A 16,873-nucleotide genomic window follows, 5' to 3' on the forward strand; every position below is an offset into this window, starting at 1 on the left:
ATGTTTTAAGATTCGTCGCCATTCGCTCTCTCGATTAATCAGTGAATTGAACGCATATGAGAGGACGTCCCCCCGAAAAAGATGGGAGTGACGACATCAGTTCATGTGCAGGTGCAGGATGGATTTCTGCATCACGAGGTCACCAAAGGTGTTGTGACAGCTTGGAAAGGCCTTCATCCAGCAGTTGATTAGGGCTGATTACTCGAAAATTGCGGTTAAATGTTGTGCAATTGGCAGCAGAACACATGTTGTTTCTTTTTCGATTTAAAGCTTTCGTGACTGCAGGGATTCATCTTCTTGGTTCTTTCGGTAAAGTCACGTAGAAGGGAAGTAATAAAATAATGAAAATTAAACATAATAAAACAATTTTCACGACGTTTCGGCCACAACGCAATCAGCCGTCCTCAGGTGAAAACCAGGTCTGTCGAGGCGACAGCGTCTGAATGACGCTGTCGCCTCGACAGACCTGAATGACGCTGTCGCCTCGACAGACCTGGTTTTCACCTGAGAACGGCTGCTTGCGTTGTGGCCGAAACGTCGTGAGAATTGTTTTATTTTTTTTTATTTTTATTATTGTATTACTTTCCTTCTACGTGACTTTAACGAAAGAACCAAGAACATGTTGTTTCGTGAAATTAAAATCCAAAATATCTGCAACAGACGGACAACTTCCTATGGCTTTGTAGTCTATCAGTGTTCCGGAGACCACAGACTGGGAACAATTGCCCTAGACAATGTTATTTATATCTGCTAACATTGTTCTGCACCTCACATTTGGTTTGGTTCCGTTTCTTCCCCTCTGTTACTTAATCCCATAGCCTCCACCCGTTCCCTTTCCTCAAAAGAAAGGACTTCAATACTTTGTTTAATTTATTAAATATATGCGTTATTTAAAAAAAATAAATGAACCGCATTCTCATTGTTGTCGCTGTAGCTACGACATAGTGGTCTGATATGGGTTTTACAAAGTTCCTTCCAAGCAAGAACAATGCACAAAGCATTCGTCCACCTATTCACATTGATAATTTAAAGACAGTGTTGGATTTAAAAAAGTTTACATTACCATCCAAAAGGAAATCAACTGCAGGAAATGTCCGAGGAATATAATAATGTTGGGATCAAGATACATGTGTGCAAGACAAGAGTCATGTGGAAAAGGTTCCATAAACAATTGAAGATGTTTGGAGGCGGGACACAACTGGAATACATATCAGAAGTATCTACTGTACACATGGAGGGCAGTTGTTGAAGACAGACCAGGATCCAAATGAGAAAATAAAGTGGGGCATCATCAGAGGAGGTGGGGAGTGTTTTTGGAAAATGTCACGTGGTAATGCATATTAACTGCCATAACATGGATTAGAGACATGGACAATGACCAAGAAGATTGAGAAAAGTTGAAAAGTGTCTAAAGAAGCAGCTTCATGCTTGAGATTACAAAGAAACATAACTGGACTTGGACAACACGTGACTTGGACGTCACGCCACTAAAAAAATCATTACCAAGGGTCGAATCATAAAAGCCTAGAATTTTTTTACTAAAAAAGTAAATGACCATTGAGATAAAGCAAGTCAATGGAGTAATTAGGCGTTTACATTGTATCCAAAGGACCGCAAATTTAATATGAATTTTGTGATTCGTGAGATTAATTTATTTTCATGGTTTACTGTTGCTTAGTTGTAAATAAATAAAAGAGACATGAAACAAGATTATTAGGTTTACAGTGAGACATTTAGTCTATTTTATTAACATCGTATGGCATGACAATACATAAACTATTACCGTACATCAAACGTACAAAAACAAATTCACAAGCAGTGCATAACATAGGAAATATTTTATTTATTATTATTGTTGTTGTTAAAAGCACATTTACCCACAAAGAAAAAGGTACAAAGCATGGTGGTCATGCTTGCAAATGAGAAGTTAATGACACATCCAAGAAACGACACAACATGCAGGATGAAAGCAAGAGCCAGCATAATGGCACACATCGTCATCAGCCAAGATCTATATACTGCAAGACGAAGGCCTCCCCCAAGCAGACAACATCTCTCGCGATCTCACGATGCAATGGATCTCACAAGTTAAACTTAAGGCGGCAACTCATCACGCAGTTGTGGTGTTATTATTGAAGATCATCGCTCACTGAGTCAACAATTTGATAGATACTCGTGCAGAGGAAGTCGGTCGGGGTCGTTGAGCTAATCACATTTTGCTGAGTGCACACCATGTGTGCTGTGAGCACAGCGAGGTTCTAGTGGTTCAGCAGCATCAGCTCAAATGATCACTTATGCATCGTGCAATGACTGCTCAGAGCAATGCTCGGGAAAGGCAGCCTCAATGTTTGATTCAATGTGGATGTATATGCATTGTAGGATGTAAAACGTGACATACATGATGGGTGCTTTGGGCCAGAGTCAACGTTATTCGAGCCCGACAACCCCTTCCCCCCTTCCAAAAACAATCTTTACAAATATATATCAAAGCTAACGCACACAGTACTAGTTATTTTGGCTATGGGGATGGCACAAATGTGCTGTATTTTTTGGTCTTTTCTGCACTTTGTGAAACACCTTTACTATGGCTTGAAGGCAAGGCCAGTGTGGCACACTGTATAAATGCCCCGGGGGTTAACGAGGGCACTCTGCCATCATTAACCTCTCAATAATGCTGCCAAGGCAAACGCTCACTCCAAGTACGGTGGGCATGAGTGGGAAATTAACATTTAAAGGACTAATTGACAATCTGACAAAACTGCTGAGCAGTAAAAACATAAAACGTTATGAATTCCACAGAGAAGGCGTTTTTAGCTTCCTGCACAAACTGTTGGATACTACACTATCAGCAGGTAGGCATCACACACAGAATACAGTTTTAACCCTCCGATGTATTTTCAGGCTGTACCGTATGTTGTGTGGCATGTCTGACGTTTCATTCCCGTTGCTGAGAGCAACAGCTTTCGAAGTGTCTCTCAGCACGTGTAGAGAAATGTACCTGAACAAGCTCCCAACACATGGGGCGAAACGTCAGATATCATGCCTAACAACAGATGGTACAACCCGAAAACGCACTGAGCTATGCAGCACAACTGCAAACACAACCCACACAGTTGGATATTTTTTTTCCTCAGCGTAAAGCTTCGTCTTGAGGTACATTCATTCCCTAAGATTCTCACCTGGAAATGGGCGTGATAAATCAAACTAATTCAGAATCCACATTCATGCATTTGTGAGCAGAATACTGATAATTTTATAACCGTGGATGGTATTTTTTACCGAAATAATGTGTATATATTTTTTATGTTGTGAAACATGCTCCATTAACAATTTGAAAGTGGAAACTAAAAATGTAAAGAAACACGAAAAAATACAACAATCTGCATGCTGTGATCCTCGTGTCATCGAGTGGCATGTGTACAAATCAAACACAAACGCTTTGATTAAATTGTCATTCAAGGTCAATGCAATTACGTCTTTCCTAAAATCCTGTACATTAAAACACAGTGGGAAAAATAACACTGCTTTCTTATTAACAAGTAAAAACACATATCAGAAAAGGAAAATTGTAGGATACAGCTGCTTAAATGAATCAAATATAAGAGAGTAAATTAATGTATCATGGAAACTTCCCGAAAAAAATTACATGCTTGTGGACACGATCACCAACAACAAACTTTCAAGATGGTGGCATCACCACCACCTATAGAAACAAACATTCGATTTAAGCTGGAAGAACCCAATGAGCGACAAAGCTCGTTTTTCACAGGTGTCCACCTAATGTGAATAGCAGCAGTAAGAATGCAGTAGTAGATTGTGTGTAATGCACTGTGTGTTCTACTTGCCATTGTGAGGTCTTGGTAATGAGAAAAACACATACATTTTATCCCATAGAATGTTAAGTGGAAGTTGGTTATGCGGCTATAAAACCAACCCTGTAATTATGTCCACGGGTTTATCAGCCAGGAATAACCTTTGAGATGCGGTAACATTTCGACAGTATACACATTAAATCCAAATCGTATTGTCTATTGCATTTTCTCCTTCTTGGGGTTAGAATAGGCAAAGGTAGAGCTCTAAAAGTGCTTGCTTATTTCACTGCTGACAGGATGGCCTCCTACTCTTACATGCTAACGAAACGTCGTGGTGGGAGTATCCACAATTTACCCCACTAAACGTAACCTGCTGATTAAATGTGGCATTCCTATTTATAGTAGAGTACATATACGGTTGGGAGGACAGAGGTTGAGGGGGGTTAAGAAATGTGCCCATTGTTTGAACTGCCACTCCAAGAGATCGAATAGAACCGGTGACCTCTGGATGGCTAGTCCAGTGTGATAACCATTGCACCAGGGGCAGTTTCCTGGGATAAGAATAGGAAGCACAACCCATAATTTCTCATTAATCAACGACACAATTAGTCATGTTCGTAGCTTTTAGATGTGTTTATGCAGCACAATACGTAGAAAGAATTTGAAATTTGTGAAGGCAAATATTATTAATTGAAAAACGTGGCTCTATAGCTTGTATCTAGCTTCGACAAGTGTGAAAAGCGGGATAGGAGGTGTTATTGAGTATTGGGAGAATGCAAAACGTATGGTTTAAGCATGAGTTAGAAATGGATTCAAAGGTTTACGAAGACAAGATGACCTAACATAGCCAGATAATTACTTATAGAAATATAGTTGCGTACATTCGTCCACAATTAAATAGTCAAATACAACAGAGATAACTTGACCCGCTCGTGGGCGGCTACACTCAGATTATATCCCATCCTGTGATGTGATCAGACTACAAAGCAGTCAAAAGTCACACTCGATCAAAAGGGACATTTAGAAAATACATCTTTCGCTAGAGTCCTGGCAGTCACAATAAGGTCAGCATGGCTGTCAATAGTGGCTTTTTAAAACTCACTTAAATAACAAATAGTGGTAAAGGTGCAGCCCTGCGAGTGCTTGCGGATGCCACTGATGGCAGAAGGGTCTCCACTAGAGAGAGCTCTACAGGCACTCTCTAGACATTATAGTGGCTTAGTCTTCCACGATGATCAATTACCCGGCCGACTGAATAACCGTGGTGTGCCCATTTATTTATACTGCTGGGTGGACAGATATGGAGGAATAAACAGCAATCAGCCACATTCATCATTGTATTTCCAAATTTACCAGAATATGTGTGGCTGATAGGTCTCAGGAGAGGGTGAGGGGGTTTCGCTGTGCCATCGCTGGCTGGTACAGCTCACTGCGAGGCTTTTCGGAAGAAAGGCGCAGTGAGATAATTCCTCTTCCCAGTTAGAATTGGAGCTTCTGGTTGCCAGAGATTATATTGCACAAGTGTGGCCAGCAACATGGCGCAATGTCAACACGAGGTGCTCGCAGCAACGGCTGTCGCAGAGCGAATACATGTTTGTACTTTGTGCGATAAAAGGAAAATATATAGCAGGCGACGTTTTGGGCAATGGCTCTTCTTCATAGCACGCGATAGCATAATGGAACCTTTTGTGCTTTCAAGAAGGGACATTGCCCGGAGCATCACCTGTCACATGTTTTATTCCTTTGTGCGCCACTGCCAACGCAGTATCACCAAATAATGTGTGTGTGTAAATAAGTGACATGAGGAATCACCCCCAGTGATGAGCTCGCATCTGGCTCCAATTCCAAATGGTTCACATGGCGGAGCCTAAACAGACTGAGGGTGGGTTTCGGCAGATGCAGCTCTCATGAAATAATGGGGCTTCTGCGCAACCGAACAATGTGCTTGTCAGGAGAAGCAAACTATTGACCATCTCCTGAGATGCCCTGTAGCACCACAATGCACTCAAGATTGGGAAATGCCAACATCAGAAACGGTGGCCCGTGCAGACTATTGGGAAAAGACTATATAGGTTGGACAGGAGACACGACTAAGAAGAAGAGGTGCAAATGCCATTGCTTTTCCCAGGCGCGCAAAACTGCCAAGTAATTGATTGCTCACACCACTATTGGCGAAAGGTCCTCCACTAGAGGGAGCTCCAGAAAGTATTAGGCCTCATCTTCCACGCCGTCTCGTGGCAAGTGGAAGCACGTGAAAATGACACCTATGGACCGGGCACCACTGTGCGCCATCGAGGAGGCACGACCGTGACGAGTAGTTACTAGTACCTCCTGATCAGTGAAGCCACGTCGAGTGGCCAGAATAACAACTGCTCACAACTCAAAATTTGTTGAGAACATTATTTTGGAATGAAATGCTCATGGCGAAATGATATATAATCGATTAACATTGATTGTTAAGCTCACGATGCATGCAACGAAACGTATGCGTAAGTCATTGTTTTTTTAAAAATATGTATATTGTAGTGGGTTCACGTGACCCCTGCAGCCACTAGAGGAAATGTTAATAATAAATCGATTCTTGAATTGTGGCCCGACATCAGGACAATCTGTTGAATTTCCAGGGGTGAAATGTTAAATCCCTGTGAGTTGCGCAATTGAACTCATACGTTGATGAAAATGTGAGCTGCTCGATAACAATAATGAACAGCTCAACACAAACTCACCTTGAACACGACTAACACTGCATTGGATTTTAGAAGGAAAATTAAAAAACAACCACTTATTCATAGCCACGCGGTGTAACAATGGCTGACATGTTAGTACAGCCTTGGGGAATGTTGCAGATTGTTAGATTAATCCAAACAATTTTTTTTTATTGAACCGAGATACGAAATTTTGGAAGATCTAAAATTGTGTTTTGTCTTAGATCCGAAAGAATGCCACAGGACATGACATCACATATCATGTTACCTCCATTATTTTCCCTTCAAAAGTAGTGTCAATGTGATATCCTGGTAACCTCACTATTGTTATCACAAAGACATGGTATATTGTACCTTGTAAATTATCCGGAAATCAAAAAAGATCCGAAATTTTGACATTTTAAACCCAAACTCATCCCGAGTAGAGAGTCAAGTGTTTTTATGTTAACAGGATGAATATAACCCCACAGTTATTTAACAAGAGAGCTGGTGTTGAGGTTTCTGACACTGAGGCATGGTCTATACAATCAAATGTGAAACTGATCTCTCGATTAAACTGCCCAACCTCAGGGTAATGAGCGAACATGCATATTTGGGGTATTACATCAACTTCATAATGGAAGGGTGAACCCATTAGTACGGAACTAATCGTTAATAAGGCAGATTGACGTCTCCCACTTCGCTTGTAATTTAACCATTGCATACCAATCAGCAGAACATGCGTACGTGCATCGTGGCATGTGCGTAATATATTGATTTGTGAATGTATGCTCTGAATACAATACACGAGTAAATATTCACCTCTCAATGATGCGATGAATTTTTTACAATTTGGGGTTGTGATTCCGTTCAGAATATGAATTATTATTCACAATGAATTTATAATATTTGTGTTGATCTCATTTGCTCTGTCTTGTTTGTACAGTTTTGCTCACTCCGTTGTAACATTAGCATTTCATTTGCAAATAATCAATTCTCGCATGCACAAATTTGCGTATGTATCATGTGAATAATTATATTCCATTAATTAATGCATTATTTTCTTAGTACACAAAGACTCCCCGTATAGCCTTAACAGACTGTTGGGGCAAGGGCTGTTAGCGAGCACCTATGAAGGCCAGAACGGCACACGAGGGGGTGGGTGGCCAGCACCACGCCCAGCCGCCTTTGTCTCCCCAGTGGCGATGTTTAGACATCGCACCAGGTACTCATTTAAGGCCAAGGCCCGGTTCAGATAATCGTCACTGATGTTGGCCGTGAGCGGGAATCGAACTCGGGTCGCCAGGTTCGTAGCGCAGCGCGCTCACCGTTACACTACCACTCCCCCACAAGTACACACACACACACACCAATAGTACACACACACACACGCCAATAAAGTCTATTAGGTCACTTCATTGAAATGTTAATCTTTCCGTGTTTTTAATCCATAAGCTATCTGCACCAGTTATAAACAAAAGCTAGCTTTTCCATAAATGTAATCATCCATCAACAGAAGTGCTCACATCTGGCCAAGACACTTTGGCCGAGGTTTTTTTTTCTATCACTGCTTCCAGTTAACATGTCTGTCATCTATTTTGCTGCCCTATGGAGGGGGCATATACAGTTACTTCCACGCAGATTTTCACAGCGACACGGCGCCACCGTGAGGTTCCAACTCACGCCGTGGTGGCTGTGGTTACGTGACCTCCAAGGTCACTTGGGCAGAGATAACTTAGGTGCGGGTGGCTGAAGAGACTCGGCGGCTCGTGACCGTGGCTCAAGCGGCATTCGATCAGCCTATTCGACAAACGCGGAGCTCTTCAAACAGTGGGTGAATGGCGTAGGCTCCGTGTATTGAAATGTCATTGACTGAGCTCAGGCACACGGTTCAGGACTTTCATCCGAGGCAAGCCAAGCAGTTGATTTGCCGACCACGACTACAATTATAATCTCAGCAGCAAATGCACTATGCGGTCAACGAATTGCTAATGCACACAAATAATAAAATTCTATAACAAGAAGGTTTGCACAATATACATTTAGACATATAAAACAGTCATGTGCACATCATACTTTCACAAATGTTTACGTATAAACATGCTGTGCTGCGGAGTATGACATATAGTTACTCTTATTTTTATTTAAAAAAAAAAGTATGGCAAGGTAAGAAACACGGATCATCTTGTTAGTGTTTAGAAAAGGCAGTTCGCCATAGAACGCACGGCAGACGAGTCCGACCCGCCGTGTTCTTGAAACCGCTACAGTGCGTCTGTTCGTCCAAACGACGTACAATGGGGCTCTGTGGAGGTGTCGTACAACCAAGCGTGTGGGAATTCTTGAATCGCATTTTTGTATTTTTCCTCACAATTTAGACACACCAAGCAGACCCATGCAATTCAACAATGTGCCCGTTTTACTCGGTGAATCGAAACCTCTCCACAGATTCCCACGGGAACAAACTTTAATCTCATCATGTCAACATTTGGCAGCTATTGTGCCGTGTTTGACTATTGTGGGTACAAAAGAGCATTCTGCTATTGATACCATGGCTTAATGTATCAAAAGAAGGCCTTCTCACAACACCAAGTGCAGAGGCATTTGGTAAACACGTGATTTAAGGGAAAGTGACATTTGCTGATACATCTGTAATTTATGGGCCAAAAATTGTGCAAAAATTATCATTAAAAATTCCACTTGACCTCCCTTGAGATGAAGGCTTACAGTTATTGAGCAGCAGCCAAGCGGTTTTGCACTGACGCTGGTGAGAAAGCCAAATGTGGCCATGCAGTCGTGCTGTAAACGGGGCCGTCCTGAGCAGGCCAACAAAAATCGTCGTGATCTCACCAACAAGTGTTTCGCTGCCCGGCGTCGTAAAAGTATAACTTGATTCGCATACCTGAGCATTCATTTGTTATGTGCAGACACAACGAGCTGGACACTCGTGCTCTTCTCAGCAGGCTGGGGGGGGGAGGAGGGGGAGGTTATTTGACGGCTGCTCGCTCCCCTGGTCGTGTTGTATAAATAATCGCGGGAACGCTTCTCCGCTTTGCGTGGTGCGTCACAGCAACACACAATTTAGTTTGGACTCTCGCGACCGTTCACGTCTCCATCGGTCTTTCTTTTTGTTCTTCTTCTTGTCTCGATCGGGAATCTGTTGCCTGTGGTAGTTGGAGATGACACATGAAAACAAAACAAAACTTAGAATTGCTGTCAAATTGTGTAAAACTGAAAATGGAGCAAATGGAAGAGTTTCTTAAAACATTAGGGTTCATCAACTCCACCATCAATCAAGTCAAGGAATTTACCACCTGACTGTTCAGCCAGGTTGAATGCAACAGCCAGGCAATACTCAAATAGAAATATTACTTATGCATTTAAATTAAAAGTTCACATTATTGATGAAGTTAAACTGAACCAATGGAGTGACTGCCAAGAAAGGGATTGCGCATAATAGTCCATCCACTGGGGGAGATGGAGCATTGAAATCAGTTTGTGTGCAGGGGCTAAATGGATTATTACATCGTAGGATTCAGGGAGAGATGTTGACAGCTTGGGGAGGCCTCCATGCAGCAGTGGATGATGACGATGATGATGATATTGAAGCTGAATTACAAAGGGGAGAGCCTTACTTACATTTGACAAGTCAATGTCGGCTTTGTCAACAAAACCAAACCAAACCAAGCTCACTGTGAGACTTCCTGTCCAGGCAGACTTCCGTTATTTACAACATTGCCGCCCTGAGCCTACAGTTTTGTATGCCATAAGCAAAGCCCTTCTTGTGTAAATTATGTACAAAATCCCATGACATTTACCGTATCACCCGAACCAGCTCCTGGAAAGCCTTGTCGACGTTGAGCGGTGGATCCTTGGCGCTTGTCTCAATGTAGGGGATCTGCATGAGATGAGAATTCCACATCATGGGATTTTGTCAGCAGTGAGTCCAAAATACTCCAACAGGTGAACTCAACTAACACATGCAGCCACTCGCGTTGCCACCTGTGCTGATTTTCCGAGGATGTGCTAATTTGGAGGTAGCTGTCCTGCTAAATATGTAAGTCATCTTGGAATAAAAGACTCCAATTTTGTCAACTGCATAATAAGAAATAGCTCAATTCAATGCATTTACATGCAGTTTTCCCCTCCACTAGTATTGTGCGATATTCTTCTTCCCAGGATATGTCCTTCTGGAGCATGAGCAATTCCCACAAGGGAATTGCTCATGCTCCAGAAGGTCTGTGTTTACCCTCAACAAGGTGTTAATTTATTTAGACAAAAAAACATTATACTCAACAATTCTCAAACATTTAAATGCAGTCGCGGATTGACAAAGGGCCCAACATTTATAACTAGGACGCAACTCGAGCAGTGTTTGCATTTATTTTTCCACGGCGTGACTTAATTTATCCTGTGTCCTATGTGATTGTGGGGCCATGCACACCACACAACCATTCGCCCTCTCCACCCTAACAAAGCGACAGGAGGGTGGCAAACTTACACTGTACTTGGCAGCCATCTCCTGGCCTTGCTCAGAGGAGATCTTGCGAAGATGCATCAAATCCACCTTGTTCGCCACCAGAATCATGGGGAAGGAGTCTCTGTGTAATCATGGGCAACAACAGCCAAGTCAGTGGGCTAATTGATGAGCTGCGTGGTCAGGAATACATGTTAGCCACAGGTGAAAGACTGTATTTACAATGAGCAAAACCGCTACTTGGCTTAGGGTGAGGCCATATGCAGAGGTCTTCGCGGATCAATTCAATCTGACCCCAGCTGTGATTTACATTAATCTCTCCTATATTCTCACTTTTATTCCACGAAGCAGAGAATAAGAGAGGTGTTTTTCTTTCCCTCACAATTTAACCTTGACATTGACGCATGTGAAATGGAAGGGAGAGAGACAAGTTTGCATATAAAGCAGCATATTAGTTGCACAACACTGGATGTGTCACCGGATAGATGGGTGTGCTGTCTAGCCAGACAATTAACAAAGATAAAAACTAAATTATAATTATTCCGATTTTGCTGATATATCTCTCCTTGCATGCATCTGTAACCCATGGCTACAATATAGGTCGGAGCAACTTTAAGTATGTTTAGTGCAGGCAGCAGCAGCTAAGATACATTTAACAATGGGGCCAATAGGTCCTATGGTTTAGGGTAATCCTAAATAATATTACTGATGATTATAATCTCCATAAAGCACTCACTTGAAAACATTATAGAGATTTGTATTTACAGCACAGAATGTTGTATGCAGCCACTTGCCATTGCTTCATGAATACAGCGGCAGGGTCAGAAGGCTCAGGGTTTGAGTTGTGTAACCAGGAATAAACGCGACTCGCTTCAGTGCGTTGTGGATTATTTTGAACAACAAATACATTTTAATGAAACATTCTCCACCCAACCTCCATCCCATTGGTGTTGCATGGTTGGCATGGAACCTGGTGCAAGGAATTAATTGAGGCCCCCCCCCATCACCTCTGTCCAATTGCCGCCCCCCTTTCTCACATCCAGCCCATGGGCCCGAGGGGGTGCAGCTGTGCAACCTACTCACTCGATAGCTACGCCACTGCCCCAATCCATAGCAATAACCGGGGTGCCTCTACCCTGTGTGCTGTGCCCACACCTGTCCTTGACGCGCAGTATGAGCTGGTGGAAGCGTTCCACGTGCTCGAAGCTCGCCTTGTCCGTCACCGAGTAGACGATGAGGAAGCCATCGCCTGTGCGCATGTACTGCTCCCGCATGGCACTGAACTCCTCCTGCCCGGCCGTGTCCAGTACTGCACAGCCACGCAAGCACGGGGGGAGGGGGGGGACAATCGGGTTAGGATTAGGGGTCAGCCCGAAAGTCGGGAAAGTCCACCAGTAGCGTCGATAGATACGGATGTGGACACTGACAGGGGGGACTTGTTATCATAGACTTTAGTTATTATTTTTTATCTTCAGCTATGAAATTATCCACTGTTGGATGAAGGCATTCTCCAAAATGCTCTCGCGAAGCAATAATCCATTTAGCTTCTGCCAACAAGCTCCATCTCTGCGGTGAATGTGTGTCCCACCCTTTGGCTGCCATTCCCTTGGTAGTTTCAAACATTGGCCATTTTCCTTTTCGTGATGTATCCTGCCCCAAGGCAACCTACTTTTCTTAACAGTTAATATGATGCTTTGTAACTTTCATATGTTATATAACCTCAGTGCATTTGGAAGTGTGCACCTCCCCATATGATTATTTGTTCACTTTTAAGTTTTTGATCCATTTTCTTTGGCAATGCCCATGTTTCTCATAAGTAAATACATAAATATCCACATACATTCAATGTCATAACTGGTTGTTGCGAGTAACGTTGATGAACGACATTCATTATATCAGCACTAGAAATCTGGCGATGCAAATTGTTTATTCGTTTGGTTTTCATCCTGCCTGGATTAGGTGGTGGTTGCCAGATACACATCGTGTATCTGGCATTTGTGGACGTGTGGTTGACTTAAGGACCCACACGCGTCATTCACGGTCAGGCGTGGAGTTGAGGAGCGAAGCTCAATGGTGCCATTCCTGGGTGGTGCGCTCCAACAACGCTGCTCTTTATCTACGAGCGGCATCGCGTGGGCAGGTGCAGCTCTCTTAATTTCTCACGCTGCGAGGTCAAGTAAAGTCATCGCTTTTTTGAGGGGGGCATGGGAAAATTTGTTGTCTACATTTATTTATATTATTTGCAGCGTGCTGGCAATTGCACCGACAGCTGTGCTGAAATTGGCAGGGATTAGGGGCTCCCATGGCTGAGCTGCACCAAGCGGCAGCTGCTGCTTTCTGTGTCATCTTTCCCTGCGCCATCGCTGGCTGTGGCACATATATGTGCTCCATATTACCACAGCGATGCAACACTGGCTTCAGCCAACAGGCGCACTCTGGCATCAAACAAAAGTGCATACATTGCTGTGCTGTTGATCCTTAACGAGGGCAAAATGAGTACCGTACAGCACGGCTGTGTGTGTGATCATATCGCCTCAAAAAATGTATGGTTATGAACCCGGTAGTAAAATGAGATTTGATTTTACAAGGCCACCTACTGGCACTATGTGTGATTAGTATTTAGAGGTGGAATGATTGACCCCCCCATACCCCAGGCAATTGCATGAATTGTCACAATTCATGGTCGCGTTTCAATTAAATGTAACATTGTTTGTACTTCCTTGCATTGTTAATGCCTTTCGTGATTGCATGGGTGACGTACACCCATTACATACAGCAAATGATTCTTACACACGTGAATTGACGCATGTATGACAAAGTTAAGAATCAATATCAATTGATGATTTGTTCTACTTTTATTGGCTTTGGAATCCCAAGATCCCTTGTGAGCCTTATAACTCTTCTGTACAGTGTAAAATAAATGCAATCATACATTTTAGGTTTTTAAAGTTTGTCTTGCCATGTATTTGTAGTTATACGCGAAATGGAAAAATTACGTACGTTAATTATACAGACGGTGCTATTTATATGCACCGCGACAATAGTGTGACATGGAACATCCTGCTATTGTGGCAGAAGCCTGGTTGCCTTAAGCTGTTGGTACGAGAAACAAAAAAAACTATGCAGCAACTTCAAGGACGCCCCATTGTGTTTGGCGAGATGAGGCAACGCATTTTCACCGGTCACAGACTGAAGGTGTTCTGGGAAAGGCATGGGCCCAACGTCACTGAGCCTGCATTCCCTTCCGTAAATGTCAGTTTTAAATTTTAAATGATTTCAACGGATTGAATGATTGCTTAATTTAGACACGCGCGTGAACCCACTGAGACGCAACATGTATTTTTTAACAGTGTCACACGCATCACAGCTGTGGAAGAGCTGCGAATAAATGAAAATAACCACAGCACCACTGGGAATGAATGCAGCGATATCACAGTGAGATTAGTGAGCATTAAAATAGACCTAATTTGTAAGTTTTGTGTGACCAGGAGATGTTCAGTGTAATCCCCTGGTATGTGTGGGGTTTTTTCCAGGTTCTCCAATTTCCTCCTACATACCAAACATGCATTAATGATATTGGCCAAATATTCCAATGGAAGATCCTCCTGAAACAGTCTTTGAGACTCATTGAGGCTTTGCTGGATAAATAAATGGCAACTTAAAATTAATGGCTATTATAAAAACAAATTGATTCCTTTAATGGAAATAGAAACATTAAATATTCATAATTTCGATTTGAGTAAAAAGCCCAGAAAGATTAACGCAACAACATGGGCAGATAAAGGTCAGGTAAAGGAGGAACATGCTCAGGAATTTGAGACATGGAGGGGACATAACAGGACCTTCTTCTTCTTCTTGTTCGTCCATCAAAGTTGATGATGACCATGGCACGTTTGTCATTTTGTTGGGTTTTAATGAGTGCGCAGATGGCTGAAGAGGCCAATACGAGCCTGGAATTCCCTCTGGCACACTGGACAGGTCAGGGAGGATGTAGAGCTCTGAGGTGCAGCCACACGTCCTTCCTTGGTAGATTTGCGCTGCTGCCTCTTCAAGATAGCACAGGAGCGTCTCCTACTCTCACAGAGGACTGCACCGTCCTGTACTTTTCTTCTCCAGGCAGGTCGGTCCTGTGCTAGGGATTCCCAGCTTTTCAGGTCGAATCCAAAGCTCTTCAAGGAAGCTTTAAGGGTGTCCTTGTAGCGCTTTTTGGGGCCACCTTGTGCTCGCTTGCCATTCCTCAGCTCGCCAAAGAAGACTTGTTTTGGAAGTCTCGGGTATGGCATTCTGGTCACGTGGCCAGTCCATCTAAGCTGTTCCTTCGCAAGCAAGGTGTAAATGCTGGGGATATTTGCCTTGCTGAGGACTTCCGTGTCAGGGATTCTATCTTGCCACTTGATCCTCAGCAGTTTCCTCAGACAACTCAAGTGGAAATGATTCAATTTCTTGGCATGGCGCTGGTAAACTGTCCAGGCTTCGCACCCATACAGAAGAGTTGGTAAGACAACAGCCCGGTAGACCTTCAGTTTTGTCTCCTGCTTGATGCCAGTCCTTTCCCATACCGAGTCACGTAGACGTCCAAAGGCTGCACTGGCCTTGACAATCCTGATGTTAACTTCATCATCTATGTGCACAGCGCGAGACAGTGTACTACCAAGGTAAGTAAACTTGTCAACGGCTGAAAGCTTTTGCCCATTCACAAAGATGGTTGGCTCAGTGTAGGGTTTCCCAGGAGCAGGTTGGTATAGGACTTCCGTCTTCTTTGTGCTGATTGTTAGGCCGAAGTTGTTGCAGGCTGAGGAGTGGTGGTCCATACTGTCCTGTAGATCTTTATTTGAGTCAGCAGCCAGAGCACAGTCATCAGCAAACAAAAGTTCTCGAACAGTGATTTCCTCCACTCTAGTTTTGGCTTGCATCCTCCGCAGATTGAATAGCCCACCATCAAAACGGTAGATGAAGTTAATCCCAGTGTTGTGGTTCTGGAATGAGTCTTGCAGCATGGCAGAAAACACCATGCTGAAGAGCGTTGGCGCTAAAACGCAGCCTTGCTTCACCCCGTTTGTGATTGGGAACGGATCAGAGAGTTCTTGCTGGTCTCTGACGCTGGCCATCATGCCATCATGGAGTTTGCGCACGATGCCAATGAACTTGTCTGGACACCCATACTTGGCCATAATTTTCCATAGGCCCTCCCGGCTGACTGTGTCGAATGCTTTTGTTAGATCAACGAAAGCCATATATAGATCAACATTTTGTTCTTGGCATTTCTCCTGTAACTGCCGGGCAGTAAATACCATGTCAGTGGTTCCGCGGTCTTTTCTGAAACCACACTGACTCTCAGGTAGCAGACCCTGGTCTAGGTGGACAATTAGGCGGTTCAGAAGGATTCTTGCCAAGATTTTGCCAGCGACTGATAGTATGGAGATGCCTCTATGGTTGTCGCAGTCCTGCCGATTGCCTTTCCTTTAATATAGATTGATTATAGTAGTATCCTTGAACTCCTTGGGAACGGCTTCTAATTTCCATAGAGACTGGAAGAGGTCGGTCAGTTTCTCGACTAAGCGAGGCCCTCCAGCCTTGTAGATTTCTGCTGGAATGGCATCGGACCCTGGAGCTCTGCCTGATGAGAGGAGTGTTATGGCTTTGCTGGTTTCCTCAATGGATGGTAGAACAGCCAGGGACTGGTTTATTTCAACTTGAGGCAGTCTCGCAATTGCCTCCTCGTTTATGTATGATGGCCGGTTGAGGACCGCGCTGTAGTGTTCGACCCATCTTGCAAGTATTTTGTGCTTCTCCGTGAGGAGTGTTGTTCCATCTGACTCCAGGAGAGGTGAAGTTCCTGAGTGTTGCGGACCATAGACCTGCTTGAGTGCATAATAGAGGCACTTGGTGTTGTTACTGTCAGC

The 16,873-nt window shown here is 43.4% G+C and overlaps 1 protein-coding gene across 2 annotated transcripts in view; it reads right to left on the bottom strand.

The window, feature by feature from the left end:
- Positions 1-1,696: 1,696 nt before the first annotated feature.
- LOC144934463 (ras-related protein M-Ras-like) overlaps positions 1,697-16,873 on the bottom strand; it is a 28,812-nt gene continuing 13,635 nt past the window's right edge. For both annotated transcript variants that reach the window (XM_078860239.1, XM_078860238.1), the window contains exons 5-8: positions 12,126-12,279; positions 10,995-11,094; positions 10,312-10,391; positions 1,697-9,657 (exon numbers count right to left, since the gene is read on the bottom strand). In XM_078860239.1, the coding sequence (XP_078716365.1) occupies positions 9,558-9,657; positions 10,312-10,391; positions 10,995-11,094; positions 12,126-12,279 (434 nt within the window). In that variant the 3' untranslated portion in view covers positions 1,697-9,557. The remainder of the gene's footprint in view (positions 9,658-10,311; positions 10,392-10,994; positions 11,095-12,125; positions 12,280-16,873) is intronic.

This window comes from Lampetra fluviatilis, chromosome 10 (genome assembly GCF_964198595.1).
Source record: "Lampetra fluviatilis chromosome 10, kcLamFluv1.1, whole genome shotgun sequence".
Taxonomy (NCBI): Eukaryota; Metazoa; Chordata; class Hyperoartia; order Petromyzontiformes; family Petromyzontidae; genus Lampetra; species Lampetra fluviatilis.